Here is a 14,874-nt window from a genome sequence, read left to right on the forward strand (position 1 = left end):
CACATGATTTATGATTATCTGCATTACCTTTGAGGTCAGAATAAAGAAACAAGGATTCTAAGCCGCCTTCTATCTCCCTTTCTGTTCTAGGGTCAATTTGATTGCAGATCCAGCCCTTATCATAAGTTAAAGTAGCCACGGGATTCTATTATTTTATGTCTCGTGAACAGTTCCCAAGTGACTTTTGTTATGGCCAGAGATTCCAGAGCACAGTGTGCTCCAACTTCTAGCTTTCACCAGGACACCCCATATTCAGAGAGTGGAAAAACGGGTAGCATAAAGCCAGCTATGTCAGCCTTATGCCACTGGGGTATACCTTCTGGCAGAAGGCTCTCCAGCTGTCCATTTAGGGCAGCTTTATGTCCCCTTTATGTTGCTGGACAGGTCCAAGAAACAAGCCTTTAAAAAATAAATGTTTAAATATTTACATTTTGTATCTGAGTCTCACATACACAAACAATGAAAGTTAGTTGTTCATTGAGCATTTTGAATATGTATAGCATTTTACAAAAAATAATCTTTTCTACTAATACTGTTGTATAACTCCATGTTGCTTTTTATAGAACAATTGCAACACATATGGAAGATGAAGAAGAAAAGCATAGTAACTATCTAGATGCATTCAAGTTAGCTCAGAGAGCGGTATATGAAGGAGAAGAAGTGTTTAACAATATCTGGAGCTTGCTTCCAGGTCACGAGGTAAATGGGATACTTTTATTGTATGCAAAATCTGTTCAATTAGGATTACAGGTTGGACCTCTCTTGTCCAGCACCCTCAGGACTTGACCAGTCCTGGATGAGGGAATTTGCTGGACAAGGAGCGGTCCCCTGATACCAGCCCTTCAGCCTGCTGACCCTCCCCACTGTCAGCTCCTTCAGCATGGCTGGGCTGTCTGCAGGCCAGCCCCAGACTCAGCTCTGTTGCTGGCCAGCCAGGCAGCTCCAGGCCCACTGCCAAATGGCAGGTTGTCCCATCAGGTTGCCGTAGCCCCAGCCCCACTTCCATGAAACATGTGGCCCGAGCGGCACTGATTCTGCTGGGCTGCCGTGTCTGGCTTCCCCTCCTGGGATGCCGCGGCCACAGCCCCGGCCCCAATGCTGGATGGCAGGCAGCCCCAATCATTCTGTTGCTGCTGCTGCCCAGGCTGCTGTAACCCCGCAGCCTCCCAGGCTGACACAGCCCAGCCAGACTTCCCCTTTTGGGCTGCTGTGGTCCGGGCCACACTGCTGAGCAGCAGACAGCCCCAGTCACTCTCCTCCCAGCCGGTTGCAGCCCAGCTGCTAGTAGACTGGCAGGGTTGCACTGGGCTCCCAGCTACTGGCCCTCCTGTCCCAGAGCTCTCTCATCCAGGAACATCCGTTGTTATACCAGGCTACAGATAGACGAGAGAATCCCAGATTTGAGAGGTGCAACTTGTATTATTAATTGTATTAAAGCAGTTCCTATATTCCCCAACTGAGATGGTGCTCCATTGTGGCGGTTAGGGTCAATGTCAGAGACAATCTCTACCCAAAGGAGTTTAGATTCTAAATAACCAAGACATAAAAGAGAAAGAAAGGGAAAAGGAGACAGAGAGATGAGATGACTTGTCCAAGATCATACAACAGATATGATTCCAGGCAAAGCTGAGAATTGAATCTAGCTCTCCCAACTCCCATTCCACTTCCCTGTTCACTAAGGACCACTGCCAGTCCTGTTTCCTGGGAATCCTGTTGTAAATATTTTACATCAATAAGAATTCTTTGTAAAAATTAAGAAATTAAATATTAGCATTGCAAATATATTATTTCTTTAGAAGAAAGCTAATTTCCTACTTATTTTTTCCGCATTTAATTCCAGTATTTTTTCAGATACTAAAGAAATAAATGAGAAACAGAACTATCTAAATTTGACATAATTCTCACAAACCTTGATTATAAATCAATCAGAAATTTGAAACCCTGCATAATAAAATATAGTAAATGTGAAGAAGCAAAGGCAAATTAGGAATGTCAACTAATAGGAATTCTAAAAGATTAACCATGGTTTCAGTCACACCTTTCAAAAGAAAAAATGTGACATTACAATGAAAAATCATAACTTGGACAAAGAAAACTATAAGGAATTTGTACAGACATTTTTTGATCAGACTGTAAATCAGTTCACCAGAGTTCAGTAAATGATGTTAGATAATGAAAATAAAAAAGTTGCATTGAAAATTTTGAAGAAGCACAGGATAAATTTGTCACAAAATTAAAATACTTTATTTTATACTTTATATAAGGCAGAAAACATTTTATATATGAAACTGAATTTTCCATTTATTTCAAATACTCTAAATATCATGGGCCAGATTCTTCAGCCCACTCTGCTTCCTTTGTGCCACCTGAGTACTCACAATGTGAGTAGGGGTGGTCATAACTACCAGTTAGAAACACAATGTAATGGCCATAAAGCAGTCATAGGTAGCTCCTGCACCTCCCTCCCTGCAGGCCCCAGTGCAAGCCAGGGATCCTAGCTAGCAGATCTCTGGGAACTACGTATAGCTGCCAAAAGTTACAGTAGACTCCAGGCAGGGGCAAAAAGCCCAAACCAAACTTCCTTCAGCTTCCTCCACTATAGATAATCTCCTCCCCACATACACACACCCTTTCTAATTTGTTAGGTAAAAATGAATTCAGGTAGTTCAAAAGGATTATAATATTTACCCTATCCAAATAGTATGCCTGATTTTGATTGATATTTAAAAGCCTTTTACCAGAAGAATACACGAAACCAAGTTTTCCTATTAAATACCAAATCTTCAGTTTGTCACTTCCTTTTCATTGTGAAATGAGACACAAAATACTAAGTTTACTTCTGCGCAACTCTAATGAAGAGTTCACAGCAAGTTATTGCATGGCACTCTAGCTGTGAGGCACATTGACACTTCTTTGTGCCACATAGTTTGTTTATACAGAGTATAGCATTGCACATGTATAACTGAGAGCAGAATTGATCTTTCGCTCAGAGTAAATATTTAGCTCAGAAGTCTGGCATATTCCTAAAATCAGTTGTGCACTTTTTTGCTGGCACTTCTAAAAATGGAACAGATGCCATATTTTTGAAGAATGGTTATTTTCACTTGTCCAAGTTGTTTTTAGCCCATAGACACATTTCTGCTGCTTACTACAGGTTGAACCTCTCTAGTCCAGCATCCTTGGGACTTGATCAGTGCCAAACTAGAGAATTTGCCAAACCACAGGTGGTCAGTAATATCTAGCAGCATTACCAACACATCCACTTTTTACTGGGTTCTTATCAGACATTTAAATAGAGCTAAATAACAGCACAGAATACCAAGAAGCCAGGACTGATGACTGTACACAGACTTTATGGGACCATGGCAAACTTAGCCATACCCATGGTAAGTGGGCATCCTGCTAACTAAAATCATGCTGGATCACAGATGTTGCCAGACCAGACAGTTCCAGACTAGAGAGGTTCAACCTGTAGTCTGCCTAAATGATGAACTATAACAGACACCACAGCTAGCAGTTACTTGGTTAAAGCACTTGCCTGGCTAAAGACAGTGCCAAGAAGAAATGTGCTTCCCTGCTGTGGAAGCTTACTCTGCTTGAATTGTCTAGATCATCTAGCTGTGAAATAGCAAGATAGGGAATACCTCATTGTGTTGGGTATTAGGAAATATATCCCTAGCATACAATAAGTTATGAGGTGAGAAATATATCCTTCTGTAGTCTGTCACGATATAGAGATGATGTCTAGCTGAATCAGAAATATACAGGATAAGGAAAGACCATTGTCATGGGCATCTGGTATCCTAGGCACCTACTGTAGGCATTCTGTAGGCACCTACTGTAGGCATTCATGCCACCTGCCCTCTCCATGCTCCAAGGCCAGGGAAGCTGGAGATCCTCACCGCTTCCCCTCCCTGTACTCCGGGATTTGGGCGGCTGGGGTTGCACAACCTCCCCACTCCCTGTGCTTTGGGGCTGAGGAGGCTCAGGATGCATGCTGCCCTTCCTGAGGCCGGAGAGACTGGGGCATGTAGTCTCTGGAGTGGTGGTGGGGCACGCGCAGCGTGTTGCCCAACCTCCCCATGGTGGTGGAATGGGGAGGGCTTGGTTCCCATGCAGACAGGGCCTCAGCAAAAGGGTCATGTCTAGGGGTTAGGCCAGAGGCTTGCCTCCCCCAGCTCTACCTTCTCCGATAGCCCATAACCATTGTACAGTTATCTAACTAATCAAAAGTGAGTCACATCCTAATACTATGAATGCGCAGTGGGATAAACCCCTTAGTAAGACACGGATATGAACTAGAAAGCATTACAAACCTCAGCACTTTCTACTCCAAGTGCAAGGTCCATTGACCTTATCTTCTCTAATGAATACAAAGCAACTGAGAGTGAGTGAGATAGGCTATGTCTAGACTACATCCCTCTTTTGAAAACTGCAATCTAGAAATGGTTCTTTCGAAAAGAAAAGCCTTTTTCTAAAGATCATTTTTCTAAAGATCTTAAACTTCATTTTTTGAGGAGTATAGGATCTGTTGAAAAAGGCTTTTCTTTTTTAAAGAACCACATCTAGACTGAGGTTTCACTTTCAAAATAGTGTTTTTCAAAAAAGCCGTGACACGATTATGCAAATGAAGCACGGAAAATTCAAATCCCGGCTTCATTTGCAATTTCGATATATCTAATTTACCTCCCTCTTTCGAAAGAGGGATGTAGTTTAGACGTGCTCACAGTGTGTATGTGTTAATACTTCACTCCAAAACACGTGACAAATATGTAGTCCTATTTCTTAATGCACTTGTAGAATGTGCTCAGCTTCTGTAATTGATAAGTATCGTGTAAATATTTATACAGAATAGAGCGGGACACATGAATAAAACAAAAATCTGAGTTGAAAAAATATGCATGTGTCTCAGTCAGTTCCCTAGATACAGTGATTGTCCAGTTCTCCTTCAGGTTTCATCACGGTTTTTCCCTTGTGACTTCTTACATGTGGGAAAACTTTTATGAGCAGATCTGAAATTCCACTGTTCTCTGATCTTGCCTGAAGGCCTACTTCTACTGTGAGGCAAATGATTTTGGCATGAGTGTTGAATTCCAGGATAGCCTGTATATTTTTGTGTATTAAAATAAAGTATGTATATTGTCTGTCACCTGTCCACTTGCCACCTGTCTGCTTTACTTGTCTGTTATACACTCATTACTTGCTTTATTGTTTTCATAAAATATCTGAGTAGCAATCACATTGTTGTTTATAAAGTTCTAAAATTCTAACTTTAATCCAGTAAATTAATAAAAATATTAATATTGCAAATTTAAAGGTAGATTGGGTATAGTGACATGCACTTATAATTGCAGTGGTTGGGAGGCTGAAGTTTGCAGATTGTTCAGGGGTTCTGGACTACAATGCGCTACACTGATTAGATATCCAGAGCCACTGACAGCCTGGCTAGCATGTGTCTGAAGGACTCATTCCCCCTACTTGTTCAGTGATGCAGCCCTGAATGACCTGATTGTCCTGAATGCCCTGATTGTCCAGGCTTTGCAACTGCTGTATTAGGACGGATGCTCTCTCTGTGAGTGCTGATGGACTGATTGATCAAAGTGATGTAAAGATAGACTTCCTCTCAATTTTCTTATATTTCAGATTCGAAATACTAGTATTCCATTAATGAGACGTCTTGCTAATATGAAGCTAAGTTTAGTGGAAATTAATTTGGAGATTCTTGATCTTGTGAATGCTGAAAAAAAAAAGAAAGAACTGAGAAAAGGATCACTTAATCAAATTGTTGAAGACTTTGTCAGGTTAACACCTGATAGTGCTTCTGTGGAACAGGTAATTACATATGATCCTTCCTATGTTTCGGCTATAAATGTTGTATTTAAAATTTTTTAAAAATCCTTGTGTTAGCCTAGAGGAATCATTTTCTTGTGATTAATAACTACTAGACAGGAGAAATACTGTTAATTTGAATACTGGGGCACACATCATTGAAGTATGGACTTTCACTAGGTTGTTCTGACCTTGGCCATTCTTTGTGCCAAAAGGGTTTTGTCTCTCCAAGGCAAATGCTTCAGGATGATTGTGAGGAGCAAATGTTGAGTGAAATTGAGCTGTATCATCACTGAACAACATTTTCCCCATTAAAATACACTCTTTTCACCATCCATACGATGATTGCAGATTTGTAGTTCTTCCTTAAGTGCTGCCATTTTCCATCTCTCCCTAGTTGGGGGAACAGCAGTGCAGTAAAGCGCTGGCCTGGAGGCCCACCCTCACCCCATGTGCGTTCCTATAACCTCCTTCCCTCCCAGATCCCTACTCCCTAGTGCCTTTCATTATGGTGAACATCCATGGTCTGGAAAATTCCATAATCCAGCATAGCCTATTTCACAAGGTTGCAAGATTAAAAAGGTTCATGTGTAGTATTTCAACATTCGCAATAACACAGATTTATTTCATTTTCTGTTATTGTTTCAAGGATCAAAAAAGGGTAGAATAGAGCTCCAACTATCTATTTTTTCAGAGAAAAGGAAGTTAAATTAGGTTGAAGAATTAGTTATTAGGCTTCACATGCAACCCCAAAACCAAATATTTCAAACTAAAGGCCAATATAAATCTATGAATTATTGATTTGCTCATAACCTCTTAGAGAACATTTATTTTATGTATGAAAATGTGACCTGATTTAACATATTTTTTATTTTACCAGGAATGGATAAACATAGCACGTACTGTGGGTCACATTGCGTTGGCTCAGTTAGCAAGTCTACAGAGTCTTTATGTAGGATGTCCTGATGTCAAATCCAAGTTCCTGTATCTCACTGGAAAAGCTCTGCGTTTACTTGCAGTTAAAGTAGACCCCTTAAATTCAGATATTTACTGGAATGAAAATGTTACGGTATGAATTTGGTTCTAAATTAATATGATTAAATATATATTGATAGTAAATGTTTACTACAATGTTGGTCTTTACGTTAATGTTTTTAATGGAAGGATAGATAGTGCAAATTGCTCAAAGCCTATAGTAAAAGGTGCTTTGCCTTCCCTAGAGCTCCCAGATGCACACCTTTCCTGTGTTCCATAGCCCCATGTCACTGGCCACCTCTGCTTAGACCGGCTTCCTCACTTCCTTTGTGGTATGTTCCTGATGGGTTGTCTAAACAAGTGGTTAGTGCAGGACAGGCTGAGACGTAAATCTGTAACACGGTAGCATGCCATGCACTAACTGACCTTGTGAACCCTCTCTACCACACACTAGGGGCTCATCTCGACTACAGGGAACAGTCAAAAGAGGATATGCAAATTCTTCAGGAGTATAAACTTTTGTTTACCTTTTAAATACAGTGTGCACTGAGAAGGAGACTTCTATGCATGTCTGTATGGGCCAGGCAGAATGTGATTCTGAATGAACATATATAAAATGCAATTAATGTTATTTTATAAATTCAAGTTTACATCTTTTTAGTGTTTCGACCACTGGTAGAAAAGAGTTGAGCCTCATCTAATCCTGAATAAAAATGTTAATGAGAACTGAATTGGGCAGAACATTTACCAGATTGTCAAAATATTGGTGTCAGGGACTGAAGGAGAAGGCTTTCTTAAACTCTTTCACCATTAGTTGCCCACTACATTACTATGTAGCACAGTAATTCCTACCTTGTAATTTTTATCATATCTTTTATGATATTTGGTACCTTCCTTAAAGCCCCAGCTCCTGGAGTCAAGGGAATATGCAAGAATCTCAGTTTTCATTTAAAAATATAAAAGTAAGGTTTTAGCTCTCATAGTTGTAGAAAGAAACTTGAAAATGTATACCCTAGTTCTCAAAACCTAAAAGGCAAATATATATATTTTTTATCTTGTGACATTTAAGACAGTCTTGTGATACCTGGGATCCTAACTCAGGATTTTTGAATGCTTGAGAACAGAAAAAAATGTGCTAGTTCATTTATTATTATAAAGGCATTATTGTGGTGAGATATAACCTCTCTCCATTTTTAAAGTTGAAATTAGCTGACTTTTGTCCAGCTGAATTTTACTCTTCCTAACATTCAGAACAATAATTAATCCACTTACATTTTAGTGGGATAGATATATTAATGAATCCTCTCTGTTATTGTTGTGTAGGAGGAAATTATATTGAAAACCATGAAGCCTCCCACAACCAAAGCAGAATACAATGAATGTGAAATGACAAGTAGAAGTTCTCCAATTAATAAAAAACAACATGATGAGCATAGGAAGAAAGCAAATGAATTAAAGGTATTTTATGTTGATATTTAGATAAATAACTTGAGAGCTTCCTTTTTATGAAGTGATTGCTATGCCAGGAGCTGATTAGCCTCAAGGGTAAGGTATTTTTAGCAAATGTAACATAATTCACTCTTACAGACAATTAGTATTTTAATACTGAAGCTTTAACTTAAATAACAAATATATAGATGCATATAGAAAGTAAGGTTGACAAGCTGCCAAAGGAATAATGTTTCAATACAAATTACAACACCTATTGGCCTTTTCTTTCTCATCTCCCCTTCTCTCTCTTCACATTTTCCTCTTACCTGCTTTCCCCTTCTCCTTGGTTGCTGCAGGTTACTTAGCCTCTTCTTCTCTAAATAGCTGTCATTTGGTTTAATTTGTATTAAAAAATGAGTTGGAACAGTCTGGAATTTACACAACGTACAATAAATAAAAAAGTTAAATATAAATGTGCCTGATCTTGTAAAAACTTTGAATTCTAGGAGAAGAAAGCCTTTTGAGGACAAGGGAGAAATGAGACTAAAAAATGGTTAGCTTGTTTATGTATGTACAATCCCATATTCTTTACTTTGGCACATTTTTGGTACATTCTTGTTCTTAAACATTCTGAAGTTCTTCTTTGAGTGATTGCTCATGTCCATTCAACTTAGATGTATGTGCTTGCCACATGCACTGGAGCCTGAAGTGTTTCCCTCATAAGTACTCTGGGTCTGCTCAAAAGAGAAACTGATAAGCTACAGTTCATCTGCAAATTTGACACCATCAATTTAGGATTAAACAAAGACTGTGAATGGCTAGCCAAATACAAAAGCAGTTTCTCCTCTCTTGGAGTTCACACCTCCACATTAGCTGCTAGAAGTGGGCCTCATCCTCCCTGACTGAATTGACCTCATTATCTCCAGCCTTACTCTTGATTGGTACTCTTTTCTTATTCCTGTATATTTATACCTGCCCCTGGAATTTCCACTACATGCATCTGACGAAGTGGGTTTTTGCCCACGAAAGCTTATGCTCCAATAAATCTATTAGTCTATAAGGTGCCACAGGACTCCTTGTCACTTTCTTAGGGGACTGGTGCTGGCACCCTCTGGAGTGGTGCCTCATGGCATTGTATAAGAGTCAAAACTGGCTCTCCCTACCCTCTGTTTTTTCTTGCCATCAGTAACAATACTACTACAGTTGGACTCTTCATACATTCTTTTGGGCATAATTTTCCTTTAGTTGTAATTATCCCAGTTAGTATAGAGACTTGTTAAGTTCCATTTGAAACTTTGCCTTGAGACAGGGCAGGCTTCAAGCCATGTGATCATTGTAAGAGACCTTGCCCATTAGTGATCCACACATTAGTTATTTACTGTACTTGGGTGAAGATCACATCAGTGAAAAGTGCAAGTCTTGCAGGTCCTTAAGCCCCAGGACAAAATAAGAGCAAGAAATTTGCTTAAAAGTGCTCCTTACGGAGTTTGCCCTCACACGAATGACAGAGCAGTGCTCCAACTCAATGCCAAACACCCTAACCTCAGTGCATAGCACTTCCCTGATACTATACATAAGTCAGCATTGGTACCCTTCAGTGGCTCCAACGAAGAAGCCTAAGAAAATGGGGAAAGGAGGATCTCCGTTGTCCTGTAACGGGAAAGACAAGTCTGAGGAAAATAAAGACCTTACCCCAGATAACTTTCCACCCCAACCAAGCTCCTGGGCCTCAGCTCAAGCCAAGTGGAGTTGCCCGGCCTACTCTGCTGGTACCCCAAACAGGGCTGTAGATTCTCACCAACTCCAGGTGCCATCTACACCAGAGGCCTTGTAGATGGCTCAAGATATGTTGATGCTCCCAACGCTGCAGGCCCCAGATCTTCGGATAAGCCCTGAATAGGACGGCCTTGGTCCTCTCCAAGGCAGTGCTCTCCATTGCAGGGGGTCAGTCGCCAACCATTGCCCCCTCATAGGTGGCACACTTCTTATCAAGGCAGGCAGAAGCCACTCAGCCCCTACAGTCTCCATACTTTGCTCGGTTCCCCTCACAACTCTCCTTCCCCCATTCCTCTTCAGGGACCCCTCTCACAAGACTCTTCTCAGGCAAGAAATCGACTGCCTACTCCGGATAGGCGCAGTAGAGAGGGTACCCAAACCCTACAAAGGAAGAGGGTTCTATTCGACCTACTTCTCACCCAAAAGGCTACATGGGTTTGGAGGACGATTTTGGATCTTCTCAAACTAAACAAATTCCTGCACAAACAGCTTTTCAAGATGGGCACAGTAGCTTCAATAATTCCAGCACTGGACAAAGGGGACTGGTTCGCAGCCCTTGACCTACAAGACACATACTTCCACGTCACGGTACGTCCCTCACATAGACATTACCTCCAGTTCATGATTGGGGATGACCGTTGTTAGTATACAGTTCTCCCCTTTGGACTTTCTTCGGCCCCCCACATTCTCTTGAAGGTACTCGTGGTTGCGGCAGCCTATTTTCGGCAACAGGGGGTCATCATCTTTCCATATCTCAATGATTGCCTCATCAGGAGTCGATCACAAGCAGAGACATACGAGATGGTCTCCAAAACCAGACACCTGTTTGACTACCTCGTACTCATCATAAACGAACAGAAGTCAACATGTGAACCAACTCAAGACATCAAATTCATTGGAGCTCACCTCAGTTCTATATCAGCACGGGCATACTTACCAAACCAACTATTCAATGTACTCTGTGATTTAGTGACTACACTAGCCATGAATCCGTCATCTACTGTGGATACCTGACTCCAGTTGCTGGGCCACATGGCAGCTACTATGTATGTTGTCCATCACTATGCAGCACTGGCTCACTTCCATCAACAGGCCTTCCCAACATTCTCTCGGGAAGAGAGTCACCATCCTGGCATGGGTACTAGACTCTCTCAAGTGGTGGACTTCATACCACAACCTCTTCGCAGGAGTTCCCTTCCTGCAGCCTGAGCCATCGGTACAAATTACCACAGATGCCTCACTAATAGGATGGGAGCACACATGCAACAACACACAGTGAAGGGAAGGTGGTCACTTCACAAAGCTATGTTACACATCAACCTTCTCAAACTTCGAGCGGTCAGGAACGCATGCAGACACTTGGCTCCCACCATTACAAACCGCACTATACAGATCCTAACAGACAACACAATGACCATGTTCTACATAAACAGGCAGGGTGGCACATGCTCTCGATCCCTTTGTGCGGAGGCCATTCGCCTATGGAACTAGTGTATCCAGCGTGGCATTGTCCTCAAAGCATCTTACCTAACAGGAGTCAACAATGTCATGGCAGATACTTTGAGTTGCAGTTTTACCATAGACCACAAGTGGGAACTACACCCAAGGTTACACAATCTATCTTCGGTTGGTGTGGCTACCCTGTAATAGTTCTTTTTGCAACCAGGGATAATTCCAAATGTGTCACCGATTTTGTTCTCGGGCAGGATTGGGCGAGAAATCCATGGGTGATGTGTTCCTAATCATCTGGAACAAACCTCTGCACTACACGTTTTCCCCAGTTCCACTGATCCCCAAGATCCTGTGCAAAATTCGATCTGACATGGCTCAAGTCATCTTAACAGCCCCTGTCATGCTCTAGACAGACTTGGTTCCCATACCTTCAGCGCATGCAAGTTGAGTCACCTCTCCCACTGCCATCTCAACGTGACCTTCTGTCTCAAAATGGGGGCAAAATACTACACGTTCACACCTGGCTTCTCTATGGTTTCAGAGTGACAAATTCCCATGTTCAGAACAAGCAAGAACTGTTCTCCTTTATAGTAGGAGGCCATCCACACAAAAGACTTACCTGTAGAAATGGAAACGGTTCACATCCTGATGCCAATAGATACAAGTCGATCCCTGTGTGGCCCCTCTCCATCTGATCCTAGATTATCTACACTGTCTGAAAAACAAAGGCCTTTCCATTTCATCTATCAAGGTACACTTAGAAACAATCACAGCATTTCATGACCATATTTACAGGGCATCCGTGTTTACCCACCCAATCACGAGGAGATTTCTCAAAGGCCTCCACAAACTCTATCCCCCTCACAGAACCCAAGCACCTTCCTAGGAGCTCAGTCTAGTCCTAGACTGCCTCATAAGGCCCCCCTTTGAACCTATGGCCACCTGTCCACTTCCACTCCTGACTAGGAAGGTGCTGTTCTTAGTGGCCATCACCTCTGCAATGAGGGTTAGTGAAATAGGGGCCCTTATGGCAGGCCCACCATATACTATATTTGCTAAGGACAAAGTTACTCTAAGGCCACACCCATCATTTGTGCCCAAGGTCAGCACCTCCTTCCATATCAATGAGCCCATAGTCCTTCCTAAATTCTACCCAAAGCCTCATGCATCCCACAGAGATGCTATCCTTTACAACTTAGACTAGGGTGGCCAACCCATTACAGGCAAAGGGCCAAAATAGTGGTGGACATAACACAAAGAGTTGAGCAAAAAAAAAAAAGCCCCAACCACCGTGTTTGGTCAAGCAAAAAAAAAAAAAGAAAACTCTGGTTTAGCTTTTTGGCCACATCAGGCTACCATCTGAGCACCAGGGGCTGGGAGCCCTTTGTAGGGGTGCAAGGGCAGCTTCACGAGCCGCGGGGTATGCACCGCAAGCCGCACTTTCTGCGGTGAAGAGCCACATGCAGCTCGCGAGCCGCGGGTTGGCCACCCCTGACTTAGACATTCGGTGGGCTGTAGCTTTCTACATCAACAGAACACAACAGTTCCATAAATCTCCACGTCTTTTCTTGTCCCTGGCAAACCACTCCAAGGGCACTCCGATTTCAACGCAGCGCTTTTCCAAGTTGATAGTAGCCTGTATACTCCATTGTTACTCTCTTCGGAATAAACATCTACCAGCACCATCTAGAGCACATTCCACTCGTGCCACTGCTACATCAACTGCCTTCTTGAACAGTGTTTCCCTGAAGGACACATACCGAGTGGCCACATGGTCATCCAACCGTTCCTTTGCCCGGCATTACACTATCATGCCTCAAATAATGGCTGATACAGTAGTGTCTACAGTGGTACTATCTTCTGCCACTAAGCAGTAACTCCCAGTCTCACCATCCTCATGGGATACTGCTCTGTAGTCACCAACAGTGGAGCACTACTGGGACATCACCCAAAGAAGAAAAGGAAGTTACTCATCCTGTGCAGTAACGACTGTTCTTCCAGGTATGTGTCCCCATGGGTGCTCCACAACCCTCCCTTTCTCCCCTCGGAATTTTTTTTATTAACTCAGGCTTAGATAAGGAACTGAAGGGAGGTCGGGCTGCTGCACAAGGCAACATACTGTCAGTGGCACAAAGCACCTCCTGCGTGTGCACAGCCCAACTGTCAGCTGCTAAGAAAAGCTCCAAACTGTGGCTCCGGGGACCACCCATCACCAATAGTGGAGTACCCACGAGGACACAAACCTCTAAGAACAGTTATTACTGCACAGGGTTAGTAACTTCCTTTTGTTACAGAGCCATGTAGTCTAGACATACCCCTAAGGTGACTGGATCAAGAAGCTGAGCTGGTGTTGTTGCTGGCAAATAACTTAAAAATTACACAGGCCAGTCAGAGTAGGAAGTTATTCTCATTCATAAATGATAAGCGAGAACCAGCTATACAGGTTGTACCTCTCTAGTCCAGCACTGTCTGATCTGGCAACATCCGTGATTCAGCATGATTTTAGTTAGCCAGATGTCTCCTTATCGTGAGTTCAACCAACTTTCCTTTGTTCCCATAAAGTTTGTTTACAGCCAACAGCCCTGACGCTCAGTGTTCTGCATTATTATTTAGCACTAATTTATCCCTAAATGTCTTGTAAGAACCTAGTAAGCAATGGAAGTATTGGTAATGTTACTAGAAAATATAGACCTCTGGTGGTTCAGCAAATTTTCTGGTTTGTTATCAGTCAGGTACCGAGGATGCTGGACTAGAGAGGTTCAGTCTGTGTGTGTATGTCCAGCTAGATAGATAGATATGTACACACACAAAGAGAGACACACACACACTTGAAGTTTAACTGGTTAACCAGGTAAACAGGACTTTACATCCCTAAAATAAATAAAACCAAGCATTTCTGCCAAGATTGTATTGATCAAAAATGCATCAATAATGTATTTATGTAATTTAACAAATATTTTAATGTAGTATATTTTTATTTTTATTATTTAGAGAAAACAGATTTTGGCCCAAAGATACTTCTCTCAATCCAATGAAGTTTTGCTTCAGTGCATGAATGTTGCATTCAGTAACAACATAATCGATTGCCTGGCTGCTGCTAGCCTTGAAATTATTGAATGCATTGGACGATTTGATCAGGTTTCAAGTAGCCAGTTTTTGGCCCTTCATCAGGTAACACCACTGCTTCTTATGTCCCAGTACAATATTAAAAAAGAGCTTTGAGTAGCATAAGTAAATTTGACAAGTGACACTAACCCACTATGTAAGAGCTAGGTAGTGGTATTAATAATAATAATTAAATATACATTTGCTGCTTTTAGTGATCACTGTATTATTGACATATGACTATTGTAAAACCTTGATCATTTTCCTGGTATGGACTTCAAGTTTTCACTAGAAGATGCCATTATT

General features: G+C 41.9%; 1 protein-coding gene across 11 annotated transcripts in view; it reads left to right on the plus strand.

The window, feature by feature from the left end:
- CFAP46 (cilia and flagella associated protein 46) overlaps window positions 1-14,874 on the plus strand; it is a 213,819-nt gene that overhangs the window by 141,299 nt on the left and 57,646 nt on the right. For all 11 annotated transcript variants that reach the window (XR_012905646.1, XM_075935219.1, XM_075935218.1 and 8 more), the window contains 5 exons: window positions 564-699; window positions 5,644-5,832; window positions 6,710-6,898; window positions 8,128-8,262; window positions 14,455-14,634. Coding sequence is in view for 10 of the 11 variants with exons in the window: in XM_075935219.1 (XP_075791334.1) it covers window positions 564-699; window positions 5,644-5,832; window positions 6,710-6,898; window positions 8,128-8,262; window positions 14,455-14,634 (829 nt within the window). In the remaining variant the exon portion in view is untranslated. The remainder of the gene's footprint in view (window positions 1-563; window positions 700-5,643; window positions 5,833-6,709; window positions 6,899-8,127; window positions 8,263-14,454; window positions 14,635-14,874) is intronic.

The sequence above is a fragment of the Pelodiscus sinensis genome, chromosome 8 (assembly GCF_049634645.1).
Source record: "Pelodiscus sinensis isolate JC-2024 chromosome 8, ASM4963464v1, whole genome shotgun sequence".
NCBI classification, from domain to species: Eukaryota; Metazoa; Chordata; order Testudines; family Trionychidae; genus Pelodiscus; species Pelodiscus sinensis.